The sequence below is a fragment of the Cydia pomonella genome, chromosome 7 (assembly GCF_033807575.1).
Source record: "Cydia pomonella isolate Wapato2018A chromosome 7, ilCydPomo1, whole genome shotgun sequence".
NCBI lineage: Eukaryota > Metazoa > Arthropoda > Insecta > Lepidoptera > Tortricidae > Cydia > Cydia pomonella.
Window position 1 is genome coordinate 1371098 of NC_084709.1, and position 25722 is coordinate 1396819.

The 25722-nt window shown below is 35.5% G+C and overlaps 1 protein-coding gene across 1 annotated transcript; it reads right to left on the minus strand.

Moving 5' to 3' along the window:
* Positions 1 to 881: 881 nt before the first annotated feature.
* LOC133519554 (titin-like) lies at positions 882 to 6620 on the minus strand. The gene has a single exon (XM_061853560.1). It carries the CDS (start codon positions 6283 to 6285, stop codon positions 1372 to 1374), a length of 4914 nt encoding a protein of 1637 aa, XP_061709544.1. The 5' UTR covers positions 6286 to 6620; the 3' UTR covers positions 882 to 1371.
* Positions 6621 to 25722: the final 19102 nt, after the last annotated feature.

Genomic DNA, 25722 nt, shown 5'->3' on the forward strand with positions numbered 1-25722 from the left:
ACTCCGCAGGAACCAGGAGATTGAAGACCTGGTGTCCGATGATGATGATGATTGATAAAAACTACCTTGTGTCCTTCCTCGGGCCTCAAACTAACTCTATACCAAATTTTGTCTAAGCAGGTTCAGCGGTTTGAGCCTGAAGAGGTAACAGATAAACAGTTATTTCCGCTTTTATATCACCAGTATGGATTACTTTATGTTAGTTGTGTTGGATATTTTTCTTTGTTTCTCAGTCATCTAATTAATTTTGAAACTTTAGGTTCATGGGCTCCCAGCGCGCATAAGTTTTTTGCTGAAATCGCGAAGCATCTGGTTGACGTAACTGCTGACCGAAGAGCTGGCGGCTTTCTCGCACAACGTATCAGCATTGCGATACAAGTTACAACGAGGACATGCCGCCGGCATCCTTGGTACAATGCCTCATGGGCCTATTTTAGATTTAAGCTAGTTACTTATTACCTCTGTATATATCTATTTTGTAAATAAAGCCATATTTATTGAATAGGAAAAAATACGCAAAAATATTAATAATAACAGAAGTAACAAATACCTACGTCCCGTAAAACCCCAAAAGCTCTAAAATTGTAGCCCAAATTATTGACATAGTAATGTATCAGCTAGAGTGGTTTATTGTATAATCTCAAATTCAAATAAATATTGATCAATATATGTTTATAAATAATAAAAAAATAAAAATAAAAATAAAATTCATTTATTTCGGACAATAAGGAATCCATATACATATTTGAAATTAATTATATTTGAAATGAAATTAATAAATTCATATTTAGAAAAGCATATTATTTAAATTAACATTTCCAATTGACTCCAGTAAATACATAACTTACTCACTTCAAACCCTAACAGGCGATGTTTCTTTATTTCAAATATTGAAAGATTGAATTGTTGAAATTGAAAGAAAACAAAGGCAATATTTTTTTACAAATTTAATTAGTAAATTATAAATAAGTAAGTATAACAACAGTTAGTAAATTTACTTAATATAACAATAAACAATGTTAACAAGTTCTATCACAGAAGATTTCATTAGCAAAGAAAAAAACGAGACAAATCTCAATTTTTCGTGGAACACTTTTACATTTTGATCAAAAGTGATACGAAATTTAGTGGCACTTTCTACTTACAACCTAATTTAAAAAAAACAACGCATCGTCTTACTTTTCATACAAATTAGAGAGACCAGACCTCAGACCTCAACTAGTCATTATCGAGTTTCGATTTTTTTTTTATGAGCTTGTAGATAAATATATACCTTTTATGATTACATCTAGCGTGTTTAACGCAGACGATATTTTTTGTATGAAGACTAAGACAAATCAGTTCAGTCATGGCGTTTATGCTCTAATTTTTCTAAGTATCGACATAATAGTACATGCGCTTACTTGGGTCTTTAATATAGTTTGGCGTAGTTGTCAATAAAGGAACAGCTTTTGCAAATCCTTCTAGGACTTCTGCAGCGCTGTGTCGTCCATTTTTTATATTTTTACTTCTCGATTGTAATTCTTGTCTGTAATTTTTTCCTGAATCATCTTTAGGTGCTTCTGCTTGTACCAATTTGCCACTTCTATAGTTGCCTCCGTGCAATCCACCTCTTGATCCGTTATTGTCATACGATCCATGCATTTTATCTGAGTCGTCATCATTATCGTATTCTTCATCAAGTTCAATTAGTTTTGCGCTCTTATTGTTTCCACGGGACTTGTAAGTATCCTGTAAAGATTTCAGGTTTCCTCCGTGTAATGCTCGAGATTGGTCTACTTCGCTTAGCTCAATATGTTTTGCATTTGCTGGTTCGTTGTCTTTAACTCGCACATCATTTTTTAACTTCATGTGTCCACCACGTTTCGATTTAACCTCGACATTCTGTATATTTGGTTCTTCAATTTCAGGCTTCTGAACGACTCGCTGTTGTCCTGAAACTTTTCTTCGCAATGGTTTTTGTGTTGAACTTTCAACTGGCTCTAATTTTATCTCAGCGGCTCGATAATTTCCTCCATGTCTAGGTCCTTGCTTAAGATCCAAATTTTCTCTAAATATTTCTACATCCTTCAATTTATTTATTTCTTCCGCTAAGGTTTCATCTTTGAACAGATTTAGTGCTTCAATATTTTTTTGTGGTTTCTTGCGTTTTTGTGGCAGTTCTTTAGTTATTTCTACTTCTTTTATGTCTTGCCTAAACTGCGTAACGTGGGGAGCTGACATGTTTACCGGCAATTCTTTATGAATTTCTACTTTCTTTTTATGGATAACTGGTTTGAGATCTATGTTTACACTACGCGCTTCAGTGGTGGAGATAGGTGCTTCTGTAGTTCGAAGAAGAGTACGTTTTGTTGGTTCAGGGGTTGTCAAAACAACAGGTTCTGGATGAGTTTCTATTTCTGTTTCATCTTCATCAGATGAAGGTGATGCTTCATCATCATCATCCTCCGCCTCGTCTTCGTCGTCGTCATCGTCCTCCTCATCTTCATTTTCTCCGTCGTCTTCCTCACTTCCTTCATCTTCTTCACTTGACTCAGGCACTTTCTTTTTTATGTTTTCTAGTACGGTATCAGCTGCTTTCTCATAATTAGGCACATAGTCATTCATATTTTGTTTAACTCCAATCATTGCGTCAACTTCCTCTTTCATCATATCGTCATCGTCATCTCCATATCTTTTGGTATCCGTCACTAACGTTGATTTTCTAGTTTTCTTTTTCTTCTCTGTATATTTTGGGGCGCTGATATCATCGGTTGTATCAATTTCAGTGGGTTTATATTTAATTGACTCTTTTTTTATGATAGGTTTTTCAGTTATATGTGGTTTGTTAAATCTTGTAATTAAGCGTAGCTTGGGTAGCTCTTCTGCATCATCAACTTCTTCATCTTCGTCAACTTCCGTTGGTTTTGCGGTAGTAGTAGTAGGTCGCGCCCTTCTCCTAAAAGATGGTTTGATTGTTGTGGTAGTGGTCGTTATTGGGACTTCTTCATCGTCTTCATATTCCTCATATTCTTCCCCAATTTCTTCACTTTCTATCGGTGTTTGGGGTTCTTTTATTTTTTTAGGTGCAGATGTAGTACTTACTACCCTGTTCACTGTCTTAGAGGCGGCAGATTCTATAGACGATGGAGAAAATCTTGACTCTACAAACTTCGCTTTAGATGATTTCCTATTTCTTGTAGGCATAATTGTTGTGTTGGTTCGTGTTTCATAATCTTCAACTGACATTGCTTTTTTATGATCAACTGGTGAATAATGTGTCTTGTGATTGGCAGGTTTTATCTCGTACCTTGGTTCACCTCTTCGTTGATCGATATTCACATCTACAAACCCTATTTCGTCCTTATTAGCATTTTTTTCTCTATCTTTTCTACTTATGTCTTTGTAAGTTCGTGTCCGTACATTACGTTTGACCGGTTGTTCTTTGTCATTATTAAAATTTAGCACCTTTTCGACAATTTTACTTGATTGAAGTTGTTTAATAAGTGGACTTATGTTACCTGTGGTGGTTGTTTTTTTGGATTCTTGGCCCTGGCCTTCCCTAATAATTTTATACGGTTCGTATACAAAAGGCGCAGCCCTCTTTCGTCGTAGTAGTGAAGGGGGGTTTGTTGCATCTTCTCTATTTTTTAATGACTCGTCAGTTACATTTTTTGCCTCGTTGTCACCAACAGACGTATTGAATACTCGGTCAACAACTTTTGCGTTACTTGGTCTTACAAATGGATCTTGAAAATTTTGCTTAATATTTTCCAAAATATCTGCATATACTTTACTCTGCTGGGTGGTATCTGAAAAACTAAAGTTGGAAGGCAACAGAACAGAAGATTTTAGTTCTTCTGTTGCTTTAACTAAAGAGTCCTGGAGTGCTATTGATCCGTTGCTTAATTTATCTCGTAACAAAGCAAAATCAGTTGCATCATTAAAACTATCACCATTTAAATTTGATGATAACTTTCCAAAGTTGTTTAGTTGAAATGTTTCTAACTTAGGAGTCTTAATTGGTTCTGGGTTGGCAATAATATCCTCTTTAAAAAATGGACTGTCGAGTGGATTTTTACCAAAATATTTAGCCTTAAAGCAATCGATTTTATCTCCAAGACCTTTCAGTCGCTGCTTATTTTTTGAGTTATCAAATTTTGCTTTCTCACCTGTATTAGGTTGATCATTATCGTCATGTTCTTCAGAATTTCGCGTCCCGTTATTCTTTATTTTTTCTGGTATGGGATCGATTTCATCATCGACTTCGGCACATTCTATATTTGATCGTGAGTCATAAAACTCTGTGCCTCCTTTAGATTTAACAGGCATCAGTTTTAAATTTTCAGCATAGCGTAGTGGAGAGTCTTTATGCACGGACTTTAGTTTTTTAAAGTAGTATGGATATTTTTCTCTCAAATTGCTCTTTTTTTTCTTAGGTAACTTAAGCTTTGCAATTTTATTTAATTCTTCCTCACTTAAAAATGTTGAGTTGAAATCAAATTCCGGAATTTCAAAGTTCGCTTCGCGTTTATTGACATCATGATCTGCTTCAGTTAGATTAGTGGTCGTTGCTAATTTTTCTTCTCTTTTATGCCTAGATTCCTCATAATTCGACGAATTGTCAGAATCTTGTTCAACAGTTCCCTCCTTTTCCTCTTCTGGGCCTTCTCTCTTCTCGATATTTTCATCTTGTTCATGAACCGGAGAATCATTAGAGCTTTCATTGTCTTGGTCATTTTTGGAGTCATGTTCTCGCTTGTGTCGCACATCATCATCTGGGACATTGCCATAGGCATCTTCTTCATCAAAATTATCATTTTCGTCTTCAGCATAATCTTCAGAGTCATTTTGATCGTCTTTGTCTTTGTTGTCCTCCTTCCATTTTTTGCCGTGGTGCTTCTTATCTCTGTAAACTGACCCACTAGAATCTTGGTATTTACCATTAAAGGAAGGCGTTTTATATTTTCCTCCACTGATTTCTGTTTCTTTCAGGAAACCACCATGACCCTCGTGATCAGACGCATGTTTTTGTTCACCGGCATGGTCGTATGCTGCGTCTTCGTATCCCTCTTCGGAGTAAACTGTTTGAGCTTTAGTACTCTTCACAGCTTCTCTCAAACGGTGAGCATTAACTATATCGTCATAACTAATAGCATCTGCTAACGCTGCTGCCTTAGGCAAATGTTTAGTAGTTTCAGTCTTCCTGACTTGAGCGTAACTTTTAATGGGTACAAAATCATTTTCATCACTTTCTTCATTGTTATCTTTGTTTTGCAGTTCAAGTCTTTCGTAAGCAGGGGGCCGATTATGTAAGACGGCTTTATTGATGGACTCATCTACATTATTTCTTAGTTTATTATATCGTTCTTGACCTTTTAAATAAATATCGTAGCCATCAGGCGGTTCTGCAAAATTTTCTGATGGCGGAACTTGCGGATACTCATTATGTTCATCATCATATTTCAAAGCATGGTGTTGCCTTAAATTGTGAAGATGAGATTTCAATGGTCGATAATGAAGCGGTCTAACTTTCACAAAGTTTTGGTTCCACGGGTGTCTAAATTTCTGATTTAATATTTGTTCATGTGTAGCAGCTTTTGGTGGGGCTCTATAGTATACTGGCCGTCGTAAGGGTCGGTGGATCTCGTAAGGAGCTGGGATATTCTTGTGAGGAAATTTCTTTTTATCGGTTTGCTCTGGGCTCTCTAAATATTCACCTTCTTCAATATTTGGTTCTCCCGCTTCTTGTTCATATTTTTGTGCCATGGTTTTGCTATTTTCTAAATCACTTCTTATTTTGTCTAAAACCGGGTCTTTGTACAGATCGTAAAGGGCTGGCTCCTCGGCTTTATATGGATGGAATACTTCATAACTCGACGATGTAGGAATAATTTGACTTTGTATTTCTTCATTACCACTTACATATTGCTGAAACGGTTTATATATCTCTTTGTCTTCATCTAGCATATGACGTATCCCTAATTCCGGTTTATGTTTACCAGTGTACGGTCTCACAGGATACGCTTTATAATGCTCATATGGATTTTGAACACCATGGAATTTAGCAACATCAACAGCAAACTGAGGTTTATGAGCCTTATATTCAAAATATTCAGACGGGATAGATTGTTGTTGAGATTGCTGCAGTGTCACTGGAACTTCTTTCACTTCACTATTTTTGCTTTCGCCCCACGCGACAGGGACTCGGATGGCTCGACACTCGCACAACACAAGCACTAACACGATAACAATGCGCATGGACACGCATGCGTCCGCAGGGATTGGCATGGCGCGGGCCAGCATGGTCGCATCACGGCCAGGCGAGCACTAGCCGGGCCCGGGGTCGACAATCGTTTTTATCTCCTCGGTGGTCGCGGGCCGATTGCCGCGGGCCGCTCGCTTTGCTACGGCTGCTGGTGTAAGGCTTGGGAAACAGCGGGTGACTAACTAGACATCCAAATCAGCCTATTGGTTAAAATTGTATCAAGTAAAATAAATTATGTAAAACTTAAAACCTAAATCTAATAATAAATAATTCTAAATTTAAAATTAAGTATAGAAAATAACAAAGGAATAATAAAAATACAGGTACTTACCTACAAAATAATAATAAACTCAATCACAAATAGAACACCCCGTCCAATAAACCGGTCAGCGGCAAGGACCCTATGACAAAAACTTCCATAATTGAGAATTTTCAAAAGAGATGTATCATTGATTTTTTCGAAAAAACTAATAACCCTCGAATTATTTCGACTCATTTTCGTGAATCATCATGATGAAGTTGACGGTTTAAAAAAAAAAGTTAATGGTACACTTTTTTCTGAAAATGCCCAATTATGAATTTGCAAGTTTACGATTAAGTTTAGATGAAAATTGGACAAGCCCGTATCTATTACTGCGAGTAGGTAAAATACTGGTCTGCTGAGGTTTATTTATTTATTTCCTTTAAACCATTTTAACTTTAACAGCATGCTGTTCTTAGATCAGGATAGGATTCCTCCGTAATAATAAAAACTGTATGACAGCAGGAAGCACCACCTCTCCCAGATCACATTTAATCTATCTAAGCCTAGGCGCAGTATACACAGTACCTACGCAGTGTTAGTAATAATATATATATCATCATATAGGGTTAAAAAACAAATATAGGTTGTAATAAAGACATTTCATCGATTCCGCATTTGTAATTGTATTTTGTAATTTGTAGTGTTTGTAAAAATTTACATGTAAAAGTGCCCCTGTGGCCTATTTGCTGAATAAATGTTTGATATTTGATACTTGACAAAAAATGGAAACAAGATAAATACGAGTTTATGTGTGTGTGTGTGTGTGTGTGTGTGTATGTTGTTATCACCACCAGTGTGATTCTAAAGACCATAAGAAGCTAGTATGGATTGGATTGGATTTGACGACCAGTTTGGCCTAGTGGGTAGTGACCCTGCCTACGAAGCCGATGGTCCCGGGTTCAAATCCTGGTAAGGGCATTTATTCGTGTGATGAGCATGGATATTTGTTCCTGAGTCATGGGTGTTTTCTATGTATTTAAGTATTTATAAATATTTATATATTATATCTATCGTTGTCTAAGTACCCTCAACACAAGCCTTATTGAGCTTACTCAATTTCAATTCAATTTGTGTAATAATGTCGTATAATATTTATTTATTTATTTGTTTATTTATTTATTTATGGATGGATAAAATTTATCTATCTATGTATCTAATTAATATTATGTATGTGTGTAATTTATGTGAAGTATATCCTGAAGAAAGGCCAGGTCAAGAGTACCCTAAACCGACGAGCGTGTATGAGGAATGTCATGAAAGTGAAGGAAGCGAAAGAGGTATGTCAGGATCGTAGCAAGTGGAAATCCGTGGTCTCTGCCTACCCCTTCGGGAAATAGGCATGATTATATGTATGTATGTACGTAATTTATGTATCTGAGGGAAGCTTTTTCTGGTTATTGTTAAAAAAACCTTAGAAAAAATTGTATCATAAAAAAATATTCGTGGAAGAAAAGAAAAAAAGAAGCGCTTACAGTTGAAACATTAGAAAGTGAAAATAAAATCTACCTACTCATACAGTTTGTCACTTGCCGCAACACCACCAGTCTACTTTGTCAGAGAAATGCTAAAGAGTGGCACGGAGCAAACGATTAACGAAACAGATAACTAAACACTTGAGAAACAATAGTGCCGGATGTCGTCAAACGTGTGCAAGTACATGGTGGCGTAGAGACGATTAAAAAACAGAGATTGGCCATCTTCATACCTCAGATTGCGTTCCTCATTATTGTTTCAATCAGGTCCAGATTAAAAAAAACACGATTCAATTATTTATTTATTTAGAATCTACGGAGATCCATACGACCAGTCTGGCCTAGTGGGTAGTGACCCTGCCTATGAAGCCGATGGTCCCGGGTTCAAATCCTGGTAAGGGCATTTATTCGTGTGATGAGCATGGATATTTGTTCCTGAGTCATGGGTATTTTCTATATATTTAAGTATTTATAAATATTTATATATTATATATATCGTTGTCTAAGTACCCTCAACACAAGCCTTATTGAGCTTACTGTGGGACTTAGTCAATTTGTGTAATAATGTCCTATAATATTTATTTATTTATTTATTTATATAGTGTTAGTACAGTATAACCAATCTTAAAAATAATTTATGTGAGTGACTTTTTTTTTATACTACGTCGGTGGCATACGGCCCGCCTGATGGTAAGCAGCCTCCTTAGCCTATGTACGCCTGCAACTCCAGAGGAGTTACATGCGCGTTGCCGACCTTAAACCCGCCCCCCCTCATTGACATATAATTTAATACACACATGACGCATTAAGATAGACGACACAAAAAGTAGTATAATAAATAATAATATACCTAAAATAAAATAAAATAAAATAAAGCCTCATCGCATTTCATTAGAAACGCCCCAGATAGTACGTTTTTCCACTTTTAAAGAAAGATGATGTTTAGCAATGTTATTTTACTGTATATTAATATCCAAGTGTGGCCTATAAAGGATTTAATATTGTCACATTAATGACGTTTCAGTTTCACATAGTAAGGAGCTATTCAGAGGGCGGGACGATATTAAATATTATTATTATAAATAAATATTATAGGACATTATTACACAAATTGACTAAGTCCCACAGTAAGCTCAATAAGGCTTGTGTTGAGGGTACTTAGACAACGATATATATAATATATAAATATTTATAAATACTTAAATACATAAAAAAAACCCATGACTCAGGAACAAATATCCTCATGGTCTGCTGGTCATCCTGGATGCTCATCACACGAATAAATGCCCTTACCATACTCAGTGTTATTGGGCCCAAAATATACAACAAAATTCCTAATGACATTAAATTGACAGAAAGCGACTCGTTATTCGCTAAAAAACTGAAATGTTTACTACTAGACCAAGCATGTTATTCTGTCGATGATTTTATGAAGGAGATAATTAAAAAAAAAAAAAACATATTGTAATAACTATTACAATATGTTTTTTAAGGAACCGTAAACTTTCATTGTTAATTTTTATATAGAATTATGTATAACTGTGACCTGTAAAAAATTTTTTTTACCAATAAAGAAACTAAACTAAACTAAACTAAACCAGGATTTGAACCTGGGACCATCAGCGTAGGCAGGGTCACTACCCACTAGGCCAAACCGGTCGTCGAATATTATAAGAAATATTATAATATTACAATTAAAAAGTACTGGATAACCTTACAGGAGCTGAATAATGCTTGTGTAAATATTGAAAGACATGAAAGCCGAAAGCATTTAAAACTAAGGAATTTTATTAGTGTAATGAGCACACATTATTTTTATAATTATAATGCCTGGCCAGCCACATTAGGGCCCATAATCGGCGTAATCCGTAATTGCTGAGGTCGCCGTCATCGAAATCGATGAGGAGGACTATATATATATATAATTATTTTTGTTGGTAATTAATTTTACCAATTTATTTACTAACATAGTTTCTTAAGAATTTACCCATTGTTACTAACATATTTAATTTTAATCTTAATTTATATTCTTATTTTATTTTGAATGTAATGTTATATGGTATTATTTTCTGAATCAAATGATTGAATTGAATTGCGTAAATAAATACGTTTACTACTCAAAACTACTCATTATTATTATTCGTGTCTCTGTTTAAAATTCTCGGGTATAATTTGATATAAGTATAGGACTTGTAAAGTAGCGCGTAGTATCACGATCTACACGATGTAACTTGAGGGCAAAAGACAATAAAAATAAAAATATTTTAGTTTAAGTACATTTTGTAATATTTTTATTTATTTATTTTATTTTATAAAAAGTTTATGTTATGGCAAAACTGACACTGATAAATAATTTTTACGTTTTTTTGTAAAACCAAGTTTTTGCAAAGGTTACTTGTCACTTTTTGATATATATGAATAAGGATATTTTTAGCCTACGCCCCATAATGGCGTTTTGCAATAAGTTACAATAAAAAGATGTTTGTTTTTTTAATTGGAATTAACTCTGAAACTAGGCAAATCCAGAAAAGTCTATATGACATTTTAGTTTCTGCACCGTTAAAATCTTTCGGTTTCCTCTTGTTACACCGTGTAGAACAGAGATTGACAGTCTATTACTTACGTATCTCTGATGGCGTGAAAGGCCCAAAAATGACGAATGGCTCGAAGTTACTCGCACTGACACAAACGGGGCAATTTGTATTAAAGTGGACTGAAGTAGGTTAATGTTATGAAATAATCGGGTAGTATGGATGGTAATGGATGATAAATCAATTTGAATGTGTTTAGAATGAAGTTATTTGTGAAGTTAACGATACATGATTTTTCGCTGATTGGAATTATATGCTAATTAATAATTTAAAATTCTATTTCATCATATCCTCCTAACCTAAGGCTCACGGTAATACCCGTAGTACCTACTAATTAGGTACTTCAATATAATCAGACCAGCGTTTCTTTTGTTTCAATTCAAAATAAAATAATTTCAACCTTATTTCATTCATTATTAATTCCAAATTCAACTGCCTATTTTTCAATGGTGGACCTTAGCTTTAGTGATTAGTGCCTCCTTAAGGTCACAAGGACTCATAAAATCTTTGGCGAAATATCCATACTTAACGCAAACCTTCAAATATGACTTATGAGTACCTACCTAATAAGAGTAAGTTTACAGATTTATGGCAAAAATTCAATCCAAGATTACAAGAAGACAAAGCAAACAATTTGTTTAATTTTCATTGTCTGGGTTCGAACTTAAAGTTTAAGTTCGAACCGTGCCATGAGTCTCTAAAACATTACAATTAAAACGTTTAGAAGTTATACAAGTAGGCTTCTTTCATTAAAATATTTTCTTGTCAAAACCCAAAATCCGTAATCCTGGTTCCCAAATTACTTAAATTCCTAGTTGCTATATACATTTTTAAAAATAACTCATTATCGAATGTCCGTTATTTACTTATTACCTACGAAATTAGTAAAAAATATAAAATCGAAAATAAAAAATAGGTTTAGTACTAGTCACGAATTTCAGTAATTTTGGGAAATGGCGAAAACAATCACAAAACCCAGACCTTAAATAGCAAAGTTAACGACACAGAAAAATCACGAATCATTTCAAGACACTAGGTATTGAGAAAATCCTACCAAATCCTGCATTATATTATAAAAAGAAAATGGCTCCATTACATCAAACGATTTCAGACCATTGCAAATAAATTATGTAAAGAAATTCCCCGTCGCATTGCACAAATACTGCATTGTTATAGTTGCAATAAGTTTGGACATTTTGTCAATTGGATCGAAAAATAATTTGGTCGGCACAATTGTTTAATTATTGCAAAGTGTGTAGAATTAGTTACGGAGCCGATTTGATTGACAAGTGTTATTCGGAAAGCGACTGCATTCATATTGCCGTTGCAGTTGTCAATCTTTTTTTGTAAAATGAGTGGTTAAGAGGAAAGAATTCTATGTACTCGTCCATATCAAAAGAGAAAATGTTATTCCACTTCTAAATATTTTCTATTCTCCATGATTTTTAGTACGTTATTGACACAATGAAATACTAGGTTTATAGATTTTTTTTTTAATTTAAAATAGATTAAAACTTATAGGCACCTCAAAAAGTTAATTTTTGTGATCAAAATATGTCCGACTTAGCCGTTTGTTTTATAAAAACTATGTTATTTAAATAAAGTGAAACCCATAAACCTAGAATATATTATGCTCAAGCGATCGGCATCAAAATCAAAGTGATTTGTTAAGACTTAGTGGAAACCGTTTTTCCCGAAATTGAAATTTCATCACAAAAAGTACCTATTGTCAGTCGCGAGCTGCAACCCTCTCTATAGCACGATTGGGGGTTGGCATGAACGCTCGAGCGATGGCATGTGTTTTTTTAAATACCTTATTAATATTTATTTAAATACCTTATTAATATTTTGTTAGGATCGTAAACATTCCTAATTGCTTCCCTAATTGATTGTTCTAAGCGAGACAGCAATACGGCAACGACAGACGCTATTTATCAAGGACATTACTAGTAACATTAAGTAACGTTGCAACAGTAAAGGTTACATTTAGATGGCGTGTTGACGCGATCACTGTCACTTTTCATATACTCTGTAGGAAGAACAGTAACGCTGTTACATTCGCAATCCGAATGTCACCTTTACGCTGCTCGGGTTGCAATCCCGACGTAAAGTTAATATTGGTTTTGATGGTGTTCGGTTGGTTTAATTTTGTGCCATTAACCGATTTTAAATTGATTGGTTTGTTCTAGAATCATTTCCGTAGAGTAGTTTTGCAATCCGGTATTAATGAATTGCTGTATTGACATACTTTAAGGTAAGTAATTTTAGTGCGTAAAAAAAGAATAAGACCGTAACTGTTTTATCATATCATAATAATAATGTCACGATCTATCTCAGACGTTTATTTTAAATAGTCGTTCTACGTCCTGGCAGCAAACATTTTATGATGATTTTATGATATTTTTTATCTTTTTTTCGTTTGACTTTATTAAAATATTTTGCTGCTAACAAGAGTTTTGTCATATTTCACTTTTTACTCTTGTGTACTTCACTCGATAGTCACCCTTCGAGCTAGTCAATTTAATAGATAATCATGCAATTTGCAAATTCAATTAATATTAGCCGTTCAAAATGAAATATAGATTTTCAAAATTGAATTAAAGGTACTTCTTCTTTTCCGTCGAATTACTCTTGGCAGAGCAGTCGTGGTCACGTTGAACGATGAACGATTCTACGCCAGTTCTTTCTGGCACATGTGTTAAGTGAGGTGATGGTATGGGATATTATCTGATCCTTCCAACACATTGGGGAACGTCTTTTTGACCTACAGCTATTGACCCGTCCCTGAACAACAAGTCTCTTCATGGCCTGCTCTCCACATCGCGTCACATGTTCGAAGTATCTGAGGATATGCGCTCTGACCGTAGCGGAGAGCTTCTCTTTCACCTTGAGTTCTTCAACTATAGAGACGTACGGTGTTGTGTCCAAGATACTCGCAGCATTCGTCTCCAACACCACATTTCGAGTGTGTCGATTGTTTGTCTCTCTCGCTCCTTGACTGCCCATGTCTCAGCACCAAACAGAACACTAGAGACCGCAGTAATTGATCTTTAGTGGTTTTGGTGATATTTATATTGTGTCATTCCTGCTATATCCTACTGCCTTATAGGTACCGATGAATGGTCAAACAATGGCGTAATACATAAATATTTTTTTCTTTGTTTAGGTATGTAAAAACAAGTGTTCCTTTTTTTTCAAGCTTTTATTTGGTGTCAACCGCCCGTTGTGTGTATGTTATCAGATCTTGCAAGCTAAATAAATAAATATATTAATTAAAAATAAATAAGACCCACTTCTCATAATTCAAATGAGTTGAAACTTCATACATATGTAAGTTGGGCGACAAAGCAATATTATGGTAATTCCGAGCTGATCTGATGATGAACACAGGAGGTGGCCATAGGAACTGTGATAAAACAACAGATCCTTGTGCTTAGGTTTGTTAGAATTTTCTCGATCACTATTACACAAGAATTAATCGTTTAAAGGTATGGATGCTGGCAACCCCAGGCTAGCACACACATAGTACTTAGATCTCTTCGAGTTTTTATTTGTTATTAATGTGTAAAGTTGCATGAAGATCAGTGTTTGTCTACAAGAAAGTTGTAAAAATAAAAGGACTTCAATACGAAACAACCAACCATCATTTTAAAGCGGATTTATACCAGAATTTACCATCGGTAAGAATAAACATCCTACCGTTTCTCTTTGAAATTTATCAACAAACTTTACGTGTGTGCCGCATTCTCCTATGATTGGACGACAGACCTGACAGGCGTACACTACTGCCAACCTCAAGAGCAAAAAAAAAAAGATACCAGCTTAAAAAAGTCGGAGTGCGTTCAGAAATTCGCTCACATCCAATGAAAATCGATTCTTAATCGATTTATGTATCGATTATATTAATTAAATAAATCCTTCATTTTAATTTTTCCAATTAAAAAAAAATAAATAAATAAATAAAAATGTCGCCGTCAAACTCGAAGCATATGTCATGTTCCAAATGCGACAAAATTGTAAAGAATGGCGAAATTATTAAGTGCGAGTTATGCCAAAATTATTATGACTTACCTTGTGCAATCATTACCCGACGATTATTTGATCGGATGACTAAGGAAGACAAAAAAACCTGGAAATGTAGAACTTGTATAAGAAAACCACTAAAGAAAATCGCATCACGCCAAAAAACGAATACTATGAAAATAAATAGTGATAAAAATAAAATAGACAAAACTGAACCGGACACTGTGGATAAGGTCTTATCAACTGAAAACACCACGACGGACAAAAAAATCCATGGGCATCCCAGTTCACTAAAACGGGAAAGCGATATAATAATATTTCCTAAGGTTACATCGCTCGATCTAGACAATTTATCGGACTGTGACGAGATTCTTACCAATCACGCAAACTCTACCCTAAACAGCAGCACGCGAAATGCAGCTTCACCTATTTCGAACGCTAGAAATAACATATCGATGACACTAACTAAAGTAGTCACGAATGAGCCAAAAGGTATTCAAACCCCACCCAAAGAAAACACTGCGTTTACCGAGTCGATACTAGAGGATGACCTGAACTTACAGTCCTCAGACGAACAGACCGAATCAGAAATAGACACACTCTCGGAGACTTCTGTGACTCGCGACACAACTTCACGAAGCTTACCCAATATCGCCCGTGAATACGACTTAGACGAATTAAACAATCAAGTCACCACATTAACAACACAACTTGCTAGCGCCCACTCGGAAATAGATCGTCTCAATACCGAAGTAACGACACTCAATAAACAGATTGAAGAGAAAGTTAAGTTGATCAATACTTACAAAACACTATTCACCAAAAGTACATCACCTAGTATAAAGAAAACGCCTGCAAAGAATAAACTCTTGTATAAAGATGGAACCACACAGACGGATAACAAGTCGAGAGTGGAAAACCTTCAACAAAGCCAGCAAGACCGAAGTTTAAATGAAGAAGAGAATTCACAGGAATCGGTACCTAAAACTTATGAACCAGCGCCAGCGGAAACAGCAGCGATGTCACCTACTAACAAGGAACACTCGACTACACCGACAGTGCAGAATGAAGAAAAAGTAGTAAAACAAAAAATCTGTATGCTAAGCTCTAACAATTATAACAAAGTTCTAAACAACACTGAATACATCCTAGGCTCAAATTATGAACTATGTCATTACCTCACTCCAGATGCGGATATGGAGCATCTTTTAAATAACCTAGATAATAAGTTGATAAATTTTACAATGAATGACCATTGCATTATCTTCATAGGTGAGCAAGACTTTATAGTAACAAAAAATTATGAAAACCTTGTTTTATCGATAAGAAAGTCATTGGAAAAAATCACTCATACAAATGTAACCATATGTATTCCCACTTTTAACTGTGGAAATTTCAGTAATATGTATAACAGAAGGGTAGAAATGTTCAATGAATTACTATATCAAGATGTGTCGAAATATGTATATGCTTATATACTTGACAGTAACCGTAACCTGACATATGACAGTGAAATGTTTTCTCAGCAAACTGGGCGTCTAAACAACAATGGTTTCAAGGCTATACTCCAAGATCTAAGAGATATGCTAATCGGAATTGACGAAGAAAATAACATGTCCTTTCTTGAAAGGTTTTTTCGAGAGTAAATGTCCAAATCTAAATCGGGATCGGGATGGCTTGACAATAAGATTACTACATCAAAATATCCAGGGAATTTTATCCAAATTTCATGCCTTGGAACTGTGCTTAGCTGAATTTGCAGGGAATGACATGCCAATCGACATAATATGCCTAACTGAAACTTTTGTAAAACGTAGTAGTGAAAAAAGTATATATTTAAAAAAATTTAATTTGGCATCTAGTTTCTGTAGGGCCGAGAAAAAACGAGGAGGAACTTGTATCCTATTGAGAAAAGGGATTGATTATAAAGCGCTACCATTATGCAACGAATCTTCTATAGAAAAAGTATTTGAATGTTGCGGCATAGATATTCCTTCGTTTAATTGTATTGTTATTTGCATATATAGAATACCACAAAATAACTTAATTCAGTTGTTTTTCTATCACTTAGAGAACCTTCTTCATAAAATTTCCTGCAAATCAAAAAAGAAAATAATAATCACTGGAGACTTAAATATTGATATCTTAAAAGAAAATACTGCATCATGTACATTCAAGGGATTATTGAAAAACTTTAACTTAACATTACATATAACTCAACCAACACGTTTAAAATCGTGCATAGATCATATAGCAAGTGACATCAGTGGTGCTAAGGGCTACGTCTTTCCTGTCCAGTTATCTGATCACGATACTTGTCAAGTCATTGAATTTCCAATAAATGGTAGCACAATAAATAACACGCAGGATTACTGGTATGTAACACGAGACATGTGTAAAGAGAATATGGAAAAGTTTAAGGCTTACATAACTCATCTTTCATGGACTGAAGAGTTTTTCATTAATAATCTAAATACGGCGTTCAATACATTTCATGATACCTTTACACTGTTTTACAACCTTTGCTTTCCTGAAAATAAAATAAAAATTAAAGCAAACAGCTGTGGCCCTAAATGGATTACAAAAGGTCTTAAAAAATCTAGCAGAACAAAAAGAAAACTTAGAGCCTTATACTATAAAGAAAAAAACTACCCAGAGTAGACTAGAGTTTAATTCATATTCAAAACTGTTAAAAGCGTGTGTTATTATATCCAAAAAGATTTTTAACAGTAAATATATACATAACTCAAAAAATAAATGCAGGGCAGTTTGGGATATCATTAAAAACAAGCAAGATGGGAATACTTCCCGGCAAGAAATCGAATCCATAGAGTTCGATTCTAAAACCATAACGAACCCATCCGAAATTGCAAAGGTATTTAATGACTTCTTGATTGATTCGACGAATGTCGACATTAATGATAAAGCGATAGTGCACAGTGAAAAGCCATTATTGAAAGTCGAACGACTACGGGATAGTCTATTCTTACTGCCATGCACAGCAGATGAAATAGAGAAAATTATTAAATCACTAAATAATACAAACTCTGTAGGCTTTGACGGTATAGCAACTCATGTCCTCAAAGAGTGTGCTTCGGAGATCTCTCCAATTTTAACTCATCTAGTCAACCTATCCTTTATAGAAGGTACCTTTCCTGAACGACTTAAAAAATCAATAGTGAAACCTATTCACAAAAAGGGCAGCAAAACTGACGTACGAAATTATCGCCCAATAACACTGGTTCCGATTTTTTCTAAAATATTTGAAAGAGCATTCCATAATCGAGTAACCCAATTTTTAAATAGGTTCAACATCATTGCCCCGGAACAATATGGGTTTCAGAAGCAAAAATCGACTACTTATGCATCATACTCACTTGTTCGTAGAATCACTCAATACATTGACGATAAAATTCCAGTAGTAGTGACATTTTTTGACATGACTAAAGCATTCGACTTTGTCGATCATAAACTCTTGATCCAGAAATGCCAACATTATGGACTTAGAGGTAACAGTCTTAACTGGATCAAGAGCTACTTGAGCAATCGTATGCAATGTGTCGAATTAAACAAACTTGATAAACTTAACGTTAATGTCGCTTATCGATCGGAATACAGATGCAACGGGTACGGGGTCCCTCAGGGAAGTATTCTTGGCCCACTATTGTTTCTCTTATACATAAATGACCTACCTAAAGAAACACAGTGCCCGATGTCCCTGTTTGCAGATGATATAGCCGTAATAATACCTGCTGAAGACACAACAGCTTCTTATACAAAGCAATTGAATGATACAATAGACGCAATAGACTCATGGTTAAACAGAAATAACTTACAAACAAATACATCCAAAACATGTTATATTCAATTTCGGAACTACAAGACGGAACCAATGGACTTACAACTATACTGTCGGAATCAGAAAATTGAGCAAGTTAATGACATGAAGTTTTTAGGCATAACCTTAGATGAACACTGTACATGGAAAAATAATGTAAAACTGATTTGCGACAAACTCGATAGGTTTGTTTATGCTTTGAAACAGCTTAGAGCTGTAGCTGGAGAAAAAGCATCATTGCTTGCTTACAATGGCTATGTTGCATCAGTTTTAAGATATGGTATATCAATATGGGGCAATTGCACAGATGTAAACAAAGCATTCATAGTCCAAAAAAAGTGTGTTAGAGCGGTCTGCGGAGCTAAGCCGAGAGACGCTTGCCGGCCTTTGTTTAGGAGACTTAGACTGCTAACCTTATATGATATGTATATACTAGAATTAGGATGCCTTGTACGCAAACTTCCACTGTATTTCAAAATAACGTCTACTAATAGTAAATTAAGAGCAAGGGATGAATTTAAGCTGCAGATACCACTATGTAAGACCTCTTTGTTTAAGAAAAACTGCTATATAATGAGTATTCTTGTGTATAATAAGTTGCCATATGAGATAAGACAATTACCTGACAAATTATTTACTACCGGATTACACAAATGGTTAAAGGATAAATGCTTTTATTCCTTAAACGAGTTTCTGGATTATTCTGTTAACTAGATGTATTATATAATTCTGAATCAAGTAAAGTGACATTAAATTCATAGTTAAACTCTTTTCTGTAATGTTCGTATATAAATTTATAATGTTCGTAATATTTAACTACGCGACTTGTTGTCATGTTAATGATTTGGTATTATTTAGTTTTGACATTGTAATGAAGGGTTTATTTTTTTTCTCTAGCTTTAAGTTTGCATGCCATATTTTTCGGCTAAACATGTGATACTAAATTAATTTACTTTTGACATCTGTATGCAATTACCATGTTTAAGCAAATAAATATTTCTATTTCTATTTCTATTTCTATTTCTATAAAATAGTAGACTATTGAAAGAAAAGTAGGTACAGTCAGCGATACCAGAAGTTTTTGACAAAAAACTTTTTGGTTGCGGTACTTACAGTATATCTCGCTTGCAACAATAAATAAAGATATAGATCGTGTCATTCATGCGTGCCTTGAGTCGTAATGCCATGTTATTAAAGGTTAGATTTGACAAACCTGCGCGTCATCGTGGATGACAGAAACTATAGACCCAAAAATTCGTTGACAAATATTTTTACTGCGGCATTTTGTTGATAATTGTAACAAACCATTTGTTTATTAACGCTAAAAGAAAATATGTATATAAAAAATAATCTTAATTTCCAGACGCTCGCACAAAGTCCTAATCGGCCTTCAGAATCGTCCAGAACCGATATTCTACAATAACCATTACCACCATTACGGCAACGACCTCGGTAACATTTCCCATAATCGCTCGTCACGAGCCGCAACCCGCTCCAGTTGCGTTCGTTACGCTCTCGGTGGGGTTCGGTGGGAGGTGCAAGGGATCGTCACGCCGTCAGTTAAAGCCATGGGGTCTACCTAAAATTACAATCGTACCGATGTAAACGTTGTATCGTATGTTATATCGTACAGTCCACAGGATCGCGCGTTTGTCGATACAACCACCAAAAAAAAAAAATGTATACCACGAAAAGGCGCGTGACTATTATTTCACATAAGTATGTAAATCAATAAATAAATATTATAGGACATTATTACACAAATTGACTAAGTCCCACAGTAAGCTCAATAAGGCTTGTGTTGAGGGTACTTAGACAATGATATATATAATATATAAATATTTTATAAATACTTAAATACATAGAAAACACCCATGACTCAGGAACAAATATCCATGCTCATCACACGAATAAATGCCTTTACCAGGATTTGAACCCGGGACAATCGGCTTCGTAGGCAGGGCAGGCAGGTTCGTACCCACGAGACCAGACCGGTTGTCAAGTATATAATATATGATATATATATGATCAAATGTCTTGGTTAGGCGCCCAGATAATTTTAAGTCGGTTATTGAAAAGATTAGTTCAAAAATACACAACCTAACTGCCTATTCTAAAATAGTATATTAATAATAATAATTAAAATAACAGAACCCTCCTAATCAGGCCAAGTTAACTGCACTTTTTTCCGACATCGGCGATTTGCATTTTGCAACTCGCACCAACTTGTGCAAACATTTGGAAACAGATCGAGACAGAAACTTCAGAGTCAAGGAGATGCTCGGTTTCTATTGCCATCACAACTAGCTTCTGTCTGCGACATCGTCTGCATAAATTTACGATTTTAGTGATTAAAATATCCTACTTATACACCGTGTTTTTATTGAATTCCGTTAACTCCGGGGTATGGGTAAGTATGATTAAGGAAACTAAAAGGCATAGGTAATTAAAAAAAATATATATATTTTGATTTATTTATAAAAAGTAATTAAATATTGCATATAGCGTTGTTGTAATACGGGCATTACATTTAATTCAACCAAACAATTGAAAAATGTGACATATCAATGTCATTTCGAACATCGATCGTCCGAGATAGTACTTGGCTTTAGTTGCAAATAAATAAACTCGTACTAAACACTAATCAATATGTAAACAGGCCCTAAGGCAAGGGTACACGCTCGTAAGGACCTTATAAGAAAAAAATAAATTATTGATTATCTTCGAAATGGAGTGAATTAGAATACCGGTGTCTTTGAGAAAGATACTTAATTTAAGCTCAGGAATGCACCCTTGAAATTAACGAAAAAAAAATCATGGTGTATATTTCCACGTAATTCAAACCATTACCATACCGAATTTCATCAAAATAATTTGAGTGGTTTATGCATGAAGAGGTAACAGATAGCCTCTTAAGGCCCAGCCATAGAAATGAAACATCCAAAATTTGCCACTGGAATTTGAACCTATAGTGCACGGAATACAGTAGATTTTATTTTGTTTGAAAATTGCACGAAACAAAACAAATGCAACTCTGTCCTAATTGAATATGATTTAAATTTCATCGAACTGAATAAGTCCTATAGATAGGACCTTGGGCCTTACGAGGATAGACAGACAGAGTTACTTTCGCATTCGTTGAACGAGCGAGCAAAACGTCTCCATTTCAGCTTGGGCTAAAATATTTCATCGTATGTCCGGATGTTCTCCTCTACAGGTCGCATTTGTCAACCGATTATCGTTCAAATCTGAGAGCACGTATAAAATTGAAATGGATTTTTTGTGGAATATAGGAAATATTTCAAGATTGCGGAACCATGGGAATTTGCGAGATCTACAGCTCATAGAGCCACTAGTAATGTTAAGTAGTGTCAATCAGCAGAGACAAGCTGTTGGGAACGCCCATGAAATATACGCAACATTAAGAAACTGCGTAAGTTATGCAAATTCTGCGATGGCGTTTGAGTGACTTGGTTTCCTGCCGGCGGGGACAGTCTCCGCGGTCTTAATAACAATGTCTCTCCCAGTACTATTGGGTCTGGTATATTGTGGTATTGGGCACTCAAATTTGTCAATTTTAAGCTTTTTAATAAGGCCTCCAAATAGACTGAGATTGACATAAGCTATATGTTTATCACGTGTGAAATCTAAGGTAAATTCAGTTTTTTAAATTAAATATTTTCATGTGTTTTGAATAGTCACACTACAATAGAAAATAGTTATTTGTTTTACAAGGGGGAAAAGTTGTTGTTTAATCGCTCGTGTTAATATTGATACCTGAGCAAGCAAAAGATTCCAAATTCTTGAGCGTTGCGAGAGTTGTAAGGCACTAGGGTTAAACAAACTTTGCTTCCGAGTGAAACACAAAATTGTTCACCACACCAACGCTGGGAAAACACTAACTATGAAATACCAAAAAAATGAAACCAAATCAAATCCAAATTAACTTAATATAAAAATTATCATTCAAGATCATCATTTAAAAGTCAATTCCACCAGCTAACATAAAGAAATAACTCAAAAATCTGATTACTTTGCCCCACATATGAATAAAATGCGACTTTCTCATTAGTTTTTGAACAATCAATAGGGCCTTTACCAGTTGGGGTGGTGAATTTTTTTTTACACCAATTGTGTCAATATCCGTCCGTGCGTTCTAAAAGTCCCCAAGACAGGACATGCACAAATAAATTCTCGAAGATTCTAATTCAGAAAATGACATGACATTATTTATTCGGTAAGTGCCTGCAGCAGCCGTTGAGGGTGTCACGCTAGAACAGTCCGGGTCGAAGCATCCGCGCGACACTCCACTTTCTATGACGGATGATTTCGTGATGATTCATCGTACTGTTGCAACGTTATTGCTGCAGGTTCTTACGCTCACACGGGCCATGCCAATGTCAATTTCTTCGATAAAAGAGCGACGGATCAAATTTTCTATTCAAAACAGAAGTAGCAGGACAATGCCATTTATCAAGGAAATTGACAGCTAGTTGAATTGCCTGCGTGTAGCCTGCAGCAGAAATGAATAAATGAAAAATCTTTATTTTCAGGCAACTATGGGCCCATAGATATAATACCTTAAAACTAGCAACGTCAATGTCAATGTCGTGTAATGTCGCGCAAAAAAAAGCGCTGGTGGCCTAGCGGTAAGAGCGTACGACTTGCAATCAGGAGGTCGCGAGTTCAAACCCCGGCTCGTACCAATGAATTTTTCGCAACTTATGTACGAAATATCATTTGATATTTACCAGTCGCTTTTCGGTGAAGGAAAACATCGTGAGGAAACCGGACTAATCCTAACAAGGCCTAGTTTACCCTCTGGGTTGGAAGGTCAGATGGCAGTCGCTTTCGTAAAAACTAGTGCCTACGCCAAATCTTGGGATTAGTTGTCAAGCGGACCCCAGGCTCTCATGAGCCGTGGCAAAATGCCGGGACAACGCGAGGAAGACGAAGGATCAAATTTTCTAATCACAACAGAAGTAGCAGGACAATGCCATTCATCAAGGAAATTGACAGCTAGTTGAATTGCCTGCGTGTAGCCTGCAGCAGAAATGAATGAATGTAAAATCTTTATTTCCAGGCAACTATAGGCCCATAGATACGAGTAAATACCTTAAAACTAGCTACGTGTCGTCGTCGTCAATGTCGTGTAATGTCGCGCTGCGTACAGTTTCCTGCAGAAACTCCCCAGTTATCCCTCGGGACGATTAACGCGTTCTTGACATCTGCTCCTGACTGTGATGTGTTGCTAGCAGATGGGTGAATGTGTGTCGGAACTGTTTGAAATACTGTGAGATGACGGATGAATGATAGTGTATTGTTTAATTGTTTGCAGTGTTACTACGGTAAACGATACGACGTTTGACATAAAACTGTGTACATTTTAAATCACTTCACATCATTTTTATTGTATTATTTGCATAACTAAAATATAATTACACTACTGTTTTTAAAATTTTGCATGTTTAAATTTGCCAGCAATTTGTATTTGGTGCGAACTGTAATTCTAAGTAAATTATAATTAATAATAATAATACTGCCATAATGCTAGTGTAATCTCTATCTGAGCAGTACTTAAACGCTACCGCAGTCGCCATCCGAATGTAACCTTTAAAAGTACGTATACCGGTTTAACCTGTCGGAAGAAATTGGCATTGAGTGTGAAAAATTACGGAAGGAAAGATCCAGATTCTTATACAAGATAACGCATTGTCGACCAGTTAGAGAGCGGTACAAATTGACTGGCATTGTAAAACTAGTTTTGCTGTTGTATGTGTATGCTTGGGTTTAGTTTTGCTGTGACAGTATTTTTAACTGGATTTTATTGTACTGAAGCTAACGGACTACTTGGTCTCTGTAAAAGTCGTACGACATCTGAACGCTTGCAACATCGACCCTGAGCGTTGGGAGGACTTTGCTACAGACAGGTCATCTTGGCATTCTACCATATTAAACTAAATTAAATCTTTTGAGCAAAATCGCCTTAATATCTTGGATGCCAAACGCCAACAACACAAAGAGAGACCGGAGCCCTCCTACGCGTATACGTACAATGCATCTGGCCAACTCTATTGTAACGCCTGCAAAAGGGTCTTTTAGACCAACTTCAGCCTGGCTAGTCACATTAGAGCCCATAACAGGCAATGTCCGGCCTGGCCAGCCACATTAGAGCCCATAACAGGCAAAATGCATAATTTGCTGGGGTCGCCGTCATCGAAATTGATGAGGAGGACTATAAAATATCGTTGTGTGATTATTAGGAAGTACAATCTTCAAAATGTTACTGTTCCAAGAAGGATTGAAAGTCATAAGAACCAGGCTTAGAATTTGGATATTTCAGCGTTATGCGTACAATCGTTAAACGGCGGAAGTATAGGTCGCGCAAATGCCATAGCGCTTGTTGAGAAATTTGCCGACTGGCCGTTCTCACGTGATTATGTTACGAGTTACGAGTACGGGCGTTTGGAGAATGCTGGCAGGTGCGTGCAGTGTAACATTTTGATTCTTATAGGTAGTTTATTGCAGTTATAGTCATTGGAGGTTATCACGGGTCTCCATATTGAAGTGGAAGCGTGCTGAGCCCGGTTTTCTTTCTTTTCAGATATATTAACAATGAAAGGACGACCGGTTTGGCCTAGTGGGTAGTGACCCTGCTTAAGAAGCTGATGGTCCCGGGTTCAAATCCTGGTAAGGGCATTTATTCGTGTGATGCGCATGGATATTTGTTCCTGAGTCATGGGTGTTTTCTATGTATTTAAGTATTTATAAATATTTATATATTATATATATCGTTGTCTAAGTACCCTCAACACAAGCCTTATTGAGCTTACTGTGGGACTTAGTCAATTTGTGTAATAATGTCCTATAATATTTATTTATTTTATTTATTTATTATCGTAAAGTACATGAAAATCCATTAAATTTTCGTTTTTTTTTTTCAGTTTTTGTAAATTTTTGCAATGCACACTTTTGAGAAGATGGTATTTGCAATTAATTGACTATAATTTAGTCTTAGTAAGCCAAATAGTTTCTAAGATACGGCTTTTCTAAGGTTTGCTTTTGTAAGGGACTTAGTCAATTTGTGTAATAATGTCCTATTATATTTATTTATTATTTATTTAAACACCTATAATTCGTGCAAGTGGTATAAACAATGGCCTAGTGCGTGTCGTATGACTAATTATAATTCACTTTTCATTATAGAAAATTAGCTCAATTCAATCCGAAATTACAATTATGTATGT

What these genes read in the sequence shown, in the direction of transcription:
- LOC133519554 (XM_061853560.1), bottom strand. Translation starts at nt 6,285, where the DNA reads ATGCTGGCCCGCGCCATGCCAATCCCTGCGGACGCATGCGTGTCCATG.